The 12781-nt window shown below is 41.1% G+C and overlaps 1 protein-coding gene across 5 annotated transcripts; it reads left to right on the top strand.

Moving 5' to 3' along the window:
• Window positions 1–3574: 3574 nt before the first annotated feature.
• Window positions 3575–12548, top strand: MRPS33 (mitochondrial ribosomal protein S33). Of its 5 annotated transcripts, XM_089917308.1 has the most exons (4): window positions 3621–3680; window positions 6626–6792; window positions 8459–8700; window positions 12105–12548. In XM_089917308.1, exons 3-4 carry the CDS (start codon window positions 8486–8488, stop codon window positions 12208–12210), a joined length of 321 nt encoding a protein of 106 aa, XP_089773434.1. In that variant the 5' UTR covers window positions 3621–3680; window positions 6626–6792; window positions 8459–8485; the 3' UTR covers window positions 12211–12548. The 5 variants fall into 5 exon arrangements, with proteins under 5 accessions (XP_022435279.1, XP_089773434.1, XP_089773435.1 ...); XM_022579571.3 differs by lacking the exon at window positions 6626–6792 and having other exon boundaries at window positions 3575–3680; XM_089917309.1 differs by lacking the exon at window positions 3621–3680 and having other exon boundaries at window positions 3705–6677.
• Window positions 12549–12781: the final 233 nt, after the last annotated feature.

The following is a 12781-nucleotide window of genomic DNA, read 5'->3' on the forward strand; positions in this document are numbered from 1 at the left end:
TAGGTCATGCTGCAGTAACAAACAACAAAATGGTATGACTCAAAACAACAAAGGCTTCTTTCTAACCTAAGCTACATGCACACTGTGGCTGGCAGAACAGATCTGCTCCTCATAATCACTCAAGGGCCCAGGCTGACAGAGCAATGATCCCCTGTACCAGAGGGAAAGGAGAGCTCTAGAGGTTTCATATGGGTAAAGGCAATACTTCTGTTCATAACTCACTGGCCAGAAATAGTCCTATGGCCTTACCCAGTTCCACGATTGCCATGAAATGAACTCCAACCTTATGCCTGAAAAGGGAGGGAATGGGAACTATTTGGTGATCTGTGATTTTTACAATTTGTTTTCAATTTTATTGAACAACACATACCAAATCTAAAATAAAATTACATATGACTTTTTTTGCAGATTATTATGTATAATGGGAAAAAATATGAAGGTCTCTTAAAATAATCCATTTTATATTTAAAAGAATCAATGTCACTAACCTCCACTCCTTCAGCTGTTCAAAGTCACTTTTTTTCCAGATAACGATACATCTTACAGCTAAGTGTTCAGAATAGCTGAAAAAAATTGCTTATGTTTAAATCTGTGAAAAAAATTTAGGGTTCAATATTTTCTTCAATGCTGGTTTTGCTTTGCTCTCACCAGACTCTCCTTCGATAATAATGCACTTCTTAACCCCAGAGATAAAAGAGATGTGATGATTAAAAGAGATGTGATGAAAATTACTATCATTCCCACCATTCACACTCACACAGTATATCTGATTTCAGAAAGTCACAACAAATATCCAATTACCATATTTCTAACAGCCTTACTTCACCCTTACCTGGGATATATGTAAGATGGGAAAAGACAGGAAGCCTAAGAAGTGTTTATAATGCCTTGATTAATAATTAAAGGAAGCTTCTCCCAAAACATGTTGAATTGTCCCTTTGTTTTTCATCCTAGAGGGTTTTATACCCTAGGTGAGGGATATACCTTTCTTTTGTAAAGTTAGAAAAGAACTATTGTAAATGCAGAAGAAGGAAAGAAGAACTTACACAACACTAGGAAAGAGTATAAGGGCTCTATAGATTAATTTACTTCAAGGAGTAGGTATGCACCTGCCCCGTGGACTATTCCACACGATAAGAACTTGAATTGATGTGAGCTTTAATTCCTGCTCAAATAGCAAGAAACATTTGCCACTGAGTACGATGAAGCATGAATTTGCTTACAGCAGAGGTTTTCCATTTTACCACAACTCAGAGTGAGCAGTATATTTTACATCATGATCCAATACACATAAACATACTGTTTCATGAAACAATAATTACCCTCACTACATGTGATGCACTCTGATACTTCCTATTCTAATGTCTTTTAATGCTGTTCACGACCCACTAAATTGATTTCACAACCAACTAATGATTCATAACCCACAAATTTAAAACACTGGGCTGTAGAAAATAGAAATATATAAGGCAATCTCTGACTATAACAAGTGTCCTTAAGGAAGCTTTAGCTTGGAGGTACAAGTGGATAAGCCAAGGTCTGGAAGTTAATATCCACAGGAGGTTAAATTTTATTCTGTTACATTAGTTTGCCCACCGTAATATTTAAACTTCCCCATTGGTCAGTAACAGTTTTTATAGGCCAATATCATAGACTTGCTGTTTCCAGGTCTGTGGTAGACAGGAAAATGTCCCCCAAGGTTATCAGTCCTAATCCCTGGAACGTGTAAATCCTACTATATATGTGACAAGGGCCCTGGCAGATATGAATAAATTAAGAATCTTGAGATAGGGAGATCATCTGGGATTATCCTGTGGGCCCTAAATGCAATTACACATAACCCTATAAGAGGAAGGCAGTAGGAGATCTGATACACATCGAGGAGAAGGTGATGTAAAGAGGAGGCAGAGAGATATTTGAAGATTCTGGCCTTGAAGATTGGAATAATGTGGCCATAAGTCAGTGAATGCCAGCAACCACCAGAAGCTGGAAGAGTGAAAGAAATTATTCTACCCCAGAGCCTCTGGAAGGAGTGTGGTCTTGCCAACACCTTGATTTGGGCCCATTGATACTGATTTTGGACTTCCGGCCTCCAGAACTGTGAGACAATAAAGTTCTGATGTTTTCAGCCACCAAGTTTGTGGTATTCTGTTATAGCAGGCTCCGAAACTAGTAAAAGCCCTATGAAATTGACTTAATAAGAGACAAGGTACAAAGTGCCCCATAGTACACAGCCATCTGTGACTCTCTATGCCTTGCTATATTTTAAGAAAGAGTTATGGTAGCTTACAGAGATTCACAAAACATCCTGATAACACAAATAATAAATAGGCGAAAAGGGAAAAACCAAAGATATATATGCAAAACAGAGCCAACAACAAGGTTTATATTTGTTTATGCAAATATACATATAATAGTTCCTGCCATGAGTCCACAGCAAATTTGGCTTTAAACTTTCTAACAGCCAGTATTCAAATGAAGTCTCCTTGTTTGTGTGATTCAGTGGTTATTAGATAAAAACAAGCCAAGACAAGGTGAAATTCCTACCCAGGATATTTCTTTTGGACTGAGCTATGCATGCTATACTCATTACACCCTGTGTCAAGTTCTTAAGCCAGACCCAAGTTAACAAGGCTACTAATTATATCATAGGTTGATAACATATCAAAACTTAACTTGATAAAAACAAATTCTATAGCATATATTGATAAGATATCAAAACCTAAGTTAATAAAACAAAATTCTATAGGAGGGAAGAGGGTGTCAATAGAATACCCTCTAGGAATATAGCTCACCACTGATTTACCTTAATTCCGGGGTACATTTTAGAGTATTTATGACAGGCCTTGAAAAATGCTCAGAAAATAAGAAGTGTTCTCAGCTGAACTATTAAATATTCAACAAATGCTTCAGCCAATGCCTATATGGCTTGCTTGAGAGCAGATCTCTTATGGAGTAAAATACAGTGTTTCTACTGTCAAGCGGGGTCTAGATAACTACTGAGGAGTCAGATAAATACCCCATCCCTACTCCCTGAAGAAGCTTCCAGGCCAGTGGGGTAGAGAAACACAGAGCACTCCAAATAGCTCCCCTAATCCAGCAAAGGGGTATCAAGAATGGCCTCCGGGAAGCGATACTAATTGACTGTTAGAGATGAGTAGATCGGTGGGAGGGAGGGGAATGGCACCCCTGATAAGTCAGAAGTTTCTTCAGCCCCTAAAGTTAAGCAATGCGCTTGGAGCACGTCAAGGCCTAAGCTGGATGAAAAGAGAAAGAAATCACGCAGAAAGAAAGTGGAAGGAGGAAAAGAAAAAACAAAAAATGCATTTCATTCTCCACCACATGGCACACGCATAAACACTGCTTCAGAGGTTGGGGGGTGGGGGTCAGCACTATAGCCATTTCCAACAAAATAGAGTTAGCGAACCCTGCAGGACGTTCATGAAAGCCAGGCCTCTCGCCCCTGAACCTGCGTTCCGTCAGTCCTCCGCTCACCTGGAGGCGCTCGTCTCACTGCGCAGGCGCCAGGTCAGACGGTAGGAGTTCCGGGTCTCTCACTAATGCTCCACTCTAGCCGCCAAACTTCCGTTTCTCTACTGCTCCCCGCTGAAGTCTCCGGCTGGAACTGGGGGGCGGGCCTTCCGGGAAAGGGGCACGCGGCAGAGGAGGCTTGCGAGTAGGTAAGTCTGTAGGTGACTGTTAGGGGGGGCACGTAGTGAGTTATGGGCAATGGCTGCAGAGACCCTGTGGAGGTCTCCAACTTTGTAAAGTCGCCAGGAATAGGACGAGACAATTTCATTAAACAGCTCGGAGGTTTCACAGGTCTCCCCCAAACAACTTGGCCTTTTCCTGCATAACTTGGGTGATTTACCAAACGAAGGACGCTAGCCTAGTTTCCTCTCCGGCGCAGTTACTCTCTTCCTGTTTAGGCAGCATTCAAGGCTCGGTTTCTCTGCTCATCAGTTGGCCTTAGCTTTGTGGGGCTGGGGGTGCAGATTAGTTTTGTTACTAGCTTCAGAAAAGTATGATTGAATGATATTTAAGAAAAATATTAGCGAAATGCCCTACCGATTCAAACGTCGCTTGACTTGACACTGTTGCTTCCATCACAGGCAGGCGTGATCCAGGCAGTTGGAGGAGGTTGGGGGTGTTCTTGTTGAACTGAGTAAAGCTTGACATCCATTCAGAGCCGTTCGTGCCTCTGCGGCCCAGTAAAATAAGCGGTACTGGGCTTTAAAAAAAAAGCGCTGTGTCTAGATTGTTTTTCTGTGAAACACGTGTGCACATTGTGTGAGTTCCTTGAGGCCTGATAACTATAACTATTAGGGCAGGCCCTGGGCCATGAGTTTCGCACGTCAGCCTCATAATTCAGTGAGATAGTACAACTGTCCTGTAGTAGATGAGAAAACGAAGGCAAAGAATACATACTACTGCAAACACGATATGTCTATTAAAGTGCAGAGGCAAGATTCCAACCAGCTTTTCTACTCCAGAGCTGGCGCTCTCCACTAACCCGTGGTTTTTGAGAAACCTCCCTCCCCAGCAGAATTTACAAACACACACACACACACACACACACACACACACACACACATTTCAGCATTCACTTTTAAAGTTCCCCCCCGGGGATTCACCACACGGAGGGTTACCCAGGTTAAGAACTCCTGCACATTATCTGCACTTTTCAAAGAAAAAAAGCAAACCTAATCCAAAGCCAGTTACTGTATAAACCTGACCTTTTAAATGCATCAGACCTATCAGAACCATCAGAGAAACTTAGCCTTTTATGCTAAAGTAAAGAGATGGATATTTTCTCCTATGGGTTTAACATGTTTTGCTCCGGCACATTTCAGTAATTTGTTTTTGCTTAGCATTTTCAAGTCCAGGTAATTTTTCTTCATGACACTGTTTTCTTTAGTTCACATTTAAAGAAAATTTGATATTTTAAGTGACTATTCTCTATCCCTTAGAATAGCTTCATGTGAATAAAAATCTAATTTTTTTGCCTTTTACCTTAATGTCTTTCACACGGTCATCATGGTTTTTTTAAGATAAAGTTGAAAGTTTCTGTAAAGGGGCATACCAGGGTCCTGAAAAATCCTAGATAAGGCTTTCCAATCTTTAAAAAAATGTAAAGCTAATAGAGTGGCAGTTTGCCAGTCTCAGGACCAATATTTATGGACAGCAGAACTTGTGAGCTGTTTTAGTCTATGTAACAGAAAGGTTTACCAAGCTCCTATGCTGTACTTCATCAGAAGCATACAGGTCTGTGCTCTGTTAGAGACTACAAAGCAGTAATTGGCAATTGTCATAGCCATTTTCAGTTTGCTTCTATTTAGCGAGTGTTTCTTTGTTTCTAGTAAAGGATTCAGGTTTGGAGAGGCTTATTCTCTTTCTCCATCATAAAAGTTTTAGGACTTGGATTTTGTGATATGACCATTTCCATTGGATTCTAATGAGACCTTATTATTTACGAGCTATGTGTCCCAGTACTTTGCTACATTCCATGGTGGGCATAGAGATAACTTAGCATCCTGGGAAGGCTTCCGTGACCACTGTCCTAGTGAGTCCCTCCCTCCTTACTACCTGTCAGGTTACCAAGCTGCTGGTCCCCTCGTCTATGTTTCTCTGGCTGTCATTGTCTATAAGTGAGGATACCATTCCAGGGAGGTGCAGGTTCAACTACATGGAGTATGCATATGCTTTTTTACATGATTAAATTAGGACAAGGAATAAACAAATGTGTCTGTATAGAACGTATGAACACCAAGCATGTTCAGGTTTTTCCTTTTCTCTTTTTTTAGTTTACCATTGATTCAGTGCCACTGTCTTGTTTCTCACATGGTCCTTCAAGCTTTGTTTTTCGAAAAGGAAACTCATATTTAGAGAGGATAGGTAATTGTTCAAAATAACCCAGTTGATGAGTGGCAGAGCCAGTACTCAAACCTAGGCCTCAGGATTCCATGCTGCCTCTTCATTTAAAAATAAAATGATTTGGGGCTTCCCTGGTGGCGCAGTGGTTGAGAGTCCGCCTGCCGATGCAGGGGACACGGGTTCGTGCCCCAGTCCGGGAAGATCCCACATGCCGCGGAGCGGCTGGGCCCGTGAGCCATGGCTGCTCAGCCTGCGCGTCCGGAGCCTGTGCTCCGCAATGGGAGAGGCCGCAACAGTGAGAGGCCCGCGTACCGCAAATAAAATAAAATGATTTGGTGTTCAGAACATATTTTCGTGAAAATTTTGTAGCAAAATGATAGTTCCTAGACCACCTTACAAATAACTGATCCTGGAAATATTGTGCAATGGCAACAGAAATCTGTTCTGATGCCATAATGGTAATTAAGCAAAACAAAGAAAAGTTGATTAAGAAACCTTTTGTTTTTAAGTTTTTTTGTCTGATGTTTGGGAAAAAGATAACCTTAAAGGTGGAAAGAAGACAAAAGATAATGCATGCAAGGAAAATTTGTAGCTTCTGAAGGCAACTTCTGGTAATTTGCAAGGCCTTTAGAGGTTTATAGCACTGACTGTTTTCTCTTTATACATTAACTGTTAATGACTTTTTTTCTCATTGATGAAATTATACATCTCTGACAACCCCAATCCATCCCCATCCACATAATGGAGCAAGAGTTGGGAGAGAAAGGAATCCTAGAACTGAGTGCTGAAAGGAAAAAGAAGGAGTAAGTAAGGTTTGCACAGATCCCAGGTTGGAGGGGAGAGACCTTGGACAGTTCTCCCACTGCTGGCCTTCAGGTGGCGCTATTGGCCCAAGATTGCTCGGTTGGTGTTCAGAAGGTAAATGGTTTGAGACTGACATTCTGAAATTGGTTTGAGGTCATCCTCTGCTCTTTGAATGGATCTTGGAATGGACATGAAAAAATCTTTAATTTAAATACTGGATATTTAAATTGCCAGAGCAGTTTTGAAATTAACTTGGCAGCATTCCTGTTTAGGAGGGTTTTTTAATATATTTCTTCTCTTGGTTTTTCAAGATAGGTTTATGCCTTTTTTCTATTTGGAGATCAACTCCTTTTCATCCCAGCTGAACTGCCCCCCGGGATACTGTCTTAGTCAGCAAAGACTCTCATCTCACTATAAAGATTTCATGTAAATTAGCATATTCTGCCAACAGGTACCCTTACATTTGAACTAGAATGGAATGAGTGTTATTCCACCAGCAACATTCTTTGGTTTTTTGTTTTTTTTCAGATAAGGAACTCTCAAATGCTTTTTTTTAAATTGAAGTATAGCTGGTGTACAATATTATATGTTACAAGTGTACCATATAGTGATTCACAATTTTTAAAGGTAACACTCCATTTACAGTTATTATAAAATATTGGCTGTAGTACCTGTGAACGTTCTTGATTTTTATGTATCACGTATATAATCTTCGATATATAGTACCTATAATTTCTGCATATTACAGATATCATTCTTATACTATTTCAACATTCTATGCCTCTGAAGAAAAAGTTACTGTTTTCAGCTAATAAGAATTTAGCTAATTTTCATTAAAGCAGAATATATAAAATGGAAGATAAGGCAAGTAACATTACAATTCATAAATGCCTTTTGTTCAGGAATAAAATGAATCTTTTGAGCTGTTGAGTTAATTCCTATAAGACTACTATCTTTGTTTTTCCCAGCTGGCTCTCGGTCTCTAGGCAGAATTCAATCCGGCAACCTGGAGGCTAAATGACCTCATAACTCATTAGCTGTTCTTAGAGCCATCTGGAGCCCTTGAGGAGAACAGCATTCAAAGGGCTGATAATAAAGACAACAGCATAATTATTTCTCCACCATGATTAAACCTTTAGGTGGCAAGCAGTCAGCATATTTATTATGCAGATTGCTGAGGTAGGTGTTTTCTGAAGGTATAATAACAATGCTGTGGTAGGATAACTTGTTTCCCTGTCCTCATCTAGCCTACAAATAGGTAAGCTGACTCTCAGTAAATAACCTATTGAGTCATAAAATCGTTCATTGTAAAAGAGGCAGTACAGCTGGGGCGTAATAGTGTGTGAACACCAAATGTAAAAGATGCAAAAAGGGGCTTCCCTGGTGGCGCAGTGGCTGAGAGTCCGCCTGCCGATGCAGGGGATACGGCTTCGTGCCCCGGTCTGGGAGGATCCCACATGCTGCGCGCGGAGCGGCTGGGCTCGTGAGCCATGGCCGCTGAGCCTGCGCGTCCGGAGCCTGTGCTCCGCAACGGGAGAGGCCACAACAGTGAGAGGCCCGCATACCGCAAAAAAAAAAAAAAAAAGATGCAAAACATGTAAAGCATGCAAAGGAAATAGCCACTTGGACTGTGGATATTTCTCAGTGCCAAGGCACGTCCTGCCAAAGATGTGAACTGATTCACATGTGGCTTGCCGTGTTTTCACTTTGTAAACTGTTCATTCGATAATCTGGGAATTTCTTGCACTAACCTGTTTATCTTTCTTCTCATTCTCTATAGGGACTCTTGCTCCTTGCTGTGCAAGAAATGTCGTCACTTTCAGAATATGCCTTGCGCATGAGTCGTCTGAGCGCCCGGCTGTTTGGTGAAGTTGCCAGGCCTGCTGATTCCAAATCCATGAAAGTGGTGAAGCTGTTCAGCGAGCAGCCTTTGGCCAAGAGGAAGGAGACTTATGACTGGTATCCTAATCACAACACTTATTTTGCACTCATGGGGACACTACGTTTTCTTGGACTCTACAGGTAATGACAAAAAAAAAAACACACACGAAGAGTAACCTATAAGAAATTTGTTTAGTAGATCAGAAAAGGAAAAAATTAGCCTTTCTATCTTTATAGTTTTGTGGTTCTTATAATAGTGCTCAGGTAGTTCAAAAGGTACAGTTGTGGGAGGGGAAAGCTTTCAAAATATCCATAATGAATATACTTTAAAAAAAAAAAGGAAACATGTACTTATTGGAAGACATAATTTAATTATGTCTAAAATGTGACTAACATTGACTAGATACTGAGCTATAGTGAGATGTTAAATTAGTCATTAATCTAAGAGCACTCAATGGATGCAGAGGAAAACTGGTCTAAACACTGAGCACATTCTTGTTGGTCAGATGAAAAGAGTCCCTGCTTCCTAACTGGTGAGGGGGAGCCTCCTTCCTTTCCTGATGGCAGTTTTGTAGGATTTCTTATTTCCTTTCACCCTCTTTGGACACTTTTTGTTGGTACCCTTTTTGGTATACTAATTTGGTCTAAATAAGCTGTAGTTTATAATATGTAATCAACATTATAATAGGATAATAATATGTAATAGTAAGAGTAGCAGGCTCTTTCCACCATGCATTTGTATGTTTGTGTATGTGTCGGAAGTGGGTGCTTAAGATGATATACTGCTCTAGAAAGAAAAAAGATCAAATACCCATGTGACCATTTTCTTTAAAAAAATGTCTTAGTTACCAAACAAATACATGCTCATTATAAAAGAATTTAAACAGTACATAATTGTATAAAGTTAAAATGCCTACTTTTTTTTTTTCAATTTAACAAGTTTTAATTGGACTTGTCTTAGGGCAACAATACAAACATTAATTTGGGACTGTTTGCGCTAATATAATAAAATTAATAGTTCATTCCAGATAACTACAGATTGGTACATTCATTTATCCAATAGATTTTTTTTTAAGTACCTTCCATGTACAGGCACTTAAGATGGGCATAAGGGGAATAGCAATGAACAAAATAGAATAGATTTTCTTAGTTAATATATTACTAGAGATGATAGTCCATGACGTATTTTGAATTTCTGGAATTGCTTTTGGGATTATCTCCCTTGCCATTAGTCTCAGCTCAAAAAATAAAAATTAATTTTATTCTTACCCCAAATAAAATATTGGAAGGTAGATGTCCTCAGTAGAAAATCTTAACCCATAACCAAATTAAATACATTCAGTTATTTTAATTTACTTGTTTGCTGCTACTCTCCATTTGTTTGAAAAATAAAGCCTTAACTATCTTTGGGGACAGAGAAAAAATACTTAGCATTTAGTTATCCATGGAAAAGCACAATTATTTTCATATTTAGCCACTAGTTATGGTAAATGGTGCCTCTAACACAAGGCCTCCTGGGAAGTCAGGCAGGATGAAACTAGACAGTCTTCAATGAAGAAAATCTTACTCAGAGACCTACAAAACAGGGAGGGAAGCAGGTTCTCAAAAACAGTGACTCATTCAGCCAAGCAGGTGCTTGGGCTGGTCCATCAGCAGAGACAAAGACCCCTGCCTTTGTCGCTTGCTCTCTGGAGGAGGTTGTCGGGAAAGGTTGCGGGGGGTGGTGAGGGAAGGAGGAGGGGGAAACATATTAAATAAGTAAATTATGTGGTGTGTTACAAAGTTGAATGTGCTACAGGGAAGAAAAACAGTAGAGCCTGCTGAGCAGGATCAAGAGTGCTGACCGGGCACTCAGTGGGCGGGGAGAGGACAGGGCACAGTATTAAACAGGACAGTCAGGGTTAGCCTCATGGAGAAGATGAGGCTTAAGCAGAGACTTGAGGGTGGTGAGTGAGCCAGGTGGGACCCAGGGAAGAGCTTGCAAGGCAGAGACAAGAGCAGAGCAAAGGCCTTGAGTTGGAATGTTCCTCCTCTGTTCCAGGGGCTGCACAGGCTGAGGGGAGAACAGTGGGACAGGAGGTGGATTGTGCAGGGGGCTGAGTAAAACGGGGAGCGGTTTGCCGGGTTGTAAACAGGAGTGACATGATCTGACTTATATTTCAGAAGAATTACTCTGTTTTTGAGAATGACTTAAATGGGGGGCAATCATAGCTGATCCCTAAGAGGTCTGTTGTATCTATCATGTTCATGGAATGAAACATCATACCCTATAAAACTGATCTATTTTAAAACAGCCTAGGGGGAATTCCCTGGCAGTGTAGTGGTTAAGACTCTGAGCTTTCACTGCTAAGGGCCTGGGTTCAATGCGGTTGGGGGACTAAGATCCCACAGACCACATGGCACGGCCAAAATAAAAAAATAAAGTAAAACAGCCTAGGGAGTTAAAAATTGGGCCCAGCAAACCCCTCTCTTACATTTAATTGGTACACCATTATCCACCCTTTTACAGGTGAGGAGACCAAGGGGCAGGGAGGGAAGATTCCTTATCCAAGGTCACACAGCTACTGAATGGTGGAGCTGTGACTTGAACCCAGGGTCAGATGGGTTCCACAGCTTACATATTTAAACACTATACTGTTTGAGGGCCTCTATATCCGCAGGTTGCATATCTGCGGATTCAACTGACCACGGATCAAAAATATTAAAAAAAAAAAATTCCAGAAAGTTCCAAAAAGCAAAACTTGAATTTGCCACACACCTGGCAACTATTTATATAGCATTTACATTGTATTAGGTGTTATAAGTAATGTAGAGATGATTTTAAATATTCAGGAGGATGTGTGTAGAATATGCAAATACTATGCTGTTTTACGTAAGGGACTTGAGCATCAGTGGATTTCGGTATCTGGGGGGGGTCCTAGAGCCAGTCCCCCAAGAATACTGACCGTATTTGATCTTAGAATGCAGATATTTTTATACAGTACAGGCAGTCTTCATTCGTATGTACAGACAGTCCTGGCTGCCTTGACCCCTGGAGGATCTGTCTGTTGATCCGGCTTCCTTCTGCCTGAGACTTTCCCTGGCAGCCTTTTTGTGTGAATCATCCACTGCCATCAGGGCAGTTTCCTCCAGACCTTTCCCCTTTGTAGCAGGTGCTAATCCCTGGGCCCCTCAGGGTCTCGTGTAGCTGTTGAAGCTTACACCCACTTTCTGCCCCCTTCAGTGTTTAGTCTTAGTGTTACAGGGAAATTTGGGGCAATTATTAGTGTTGTATCCTTGTTACCTAGGTTTACACGGGCGGGTTTGGTAATTAAGCTGTTGGTAGCATTGTTTCTGTGAGGGAAAACTGACCTAGAAATGAACTTTGGGAACACAGCCCATCTGTATGTCGGGGGTTCCCTGTCCTTTCTGTTCACCAAGCTGAGCATGCGCCCTGTAGAAGTCAAAGCTTGATAACCAGAACCACCTAAGAGAACATTCTAGATTGGTGTACTTCTCCAGTCTGATAAAAATACTGGCTACTTTTTTTTTCTTTCTCTTTTCAGAGATGAGCATCAGGACTTTAAGGATGAGCAGCGGCGTCTGAAGAAGCTTCGTGGAAAGGGGAAACCAAGGAAAGGAGAAGGGAAGAGAGCAGCAAAAAGGAAATAGTGTTGGGCCATCAGGGGAGGACTTCTCCCTCAGCAACCAAGAGCAGGACGAAGTGTATTTATTGTCCCTTCACATATTGGAGGAGTACAAGCTTCCTAAGTTGAAGATTATTCAGAGGAATACAGTCATCTCCGTGCTGAAGTCTAATGCAGTTGAATTGTGACTGGTTTCTTGAACACATTTTAATTCTGCAACATTGTTTACCTTGGTTCTGTAATCTGAAGTTTACCTTATTCCCCAGAGAAATGAGTGCATGATTACTATTGAATGACTTGTTTGGGAGGGGATGGGATGTTGGCGGAGTGGAGGGGAAACTCATTAAATGAACACCCTCGTTACTCCCTTCTTGCTTCCCCACTTGGCCAGCCCTAAGCTCTTTCATCTCTCTGGCTGTTCAGCTACTGTCTCCACCACCAAGCTCACAAACTTGATGTGCCTCTCCACCTACTCCTTTGAGAATATCTGTAAGATAAATTTGTGGGATAAAAGGCTGCGTCTGTTAAGAGAGCATTGGGTACCTGCTGTATACAGGCTACCAGAGCCTGGGTAATACAATGGTTTGCAACAAACC

Source organism: Delphinapterus leucas, chromosome 9, assembly GCF_059928025.1.
Source record: "Delphinapterus leucas isolate spDelLeu-1000000601 "Yukka" chromosome 9, BTC_Dleu_Yukka2, whole genome shotgun sequence".
NCBI lineage: Eukaryota > Metazoa > Chordata > Mammalia > Artiodactyla > Monodontidae > Delphinapterus > Delphinapterus leucas.

Coding starts and splice junctions, on each gene's coding strand:
- MRPS33 (XM_089917307.1), top strand. CDS start 8,041: ATGCAAAAAGGGGCTTCCCTGGTGGCGCAGTGGCTGAGAGTCCGCCTG. Junction 8,227..8,458: donor CAACGGGAGAGGCCACAACA/GTGAGAGGCCCG, acceptor CATTCTCTATAG/GGACTCTTGCTCCTTGCTGT. Junction 8,701..12,104: donor CGTTTTCTTGGACTCTACAG/GTAATGACAAAA, acceptor TTCTCTTTTCAG/AGATGAGCATCAGGACTTTA.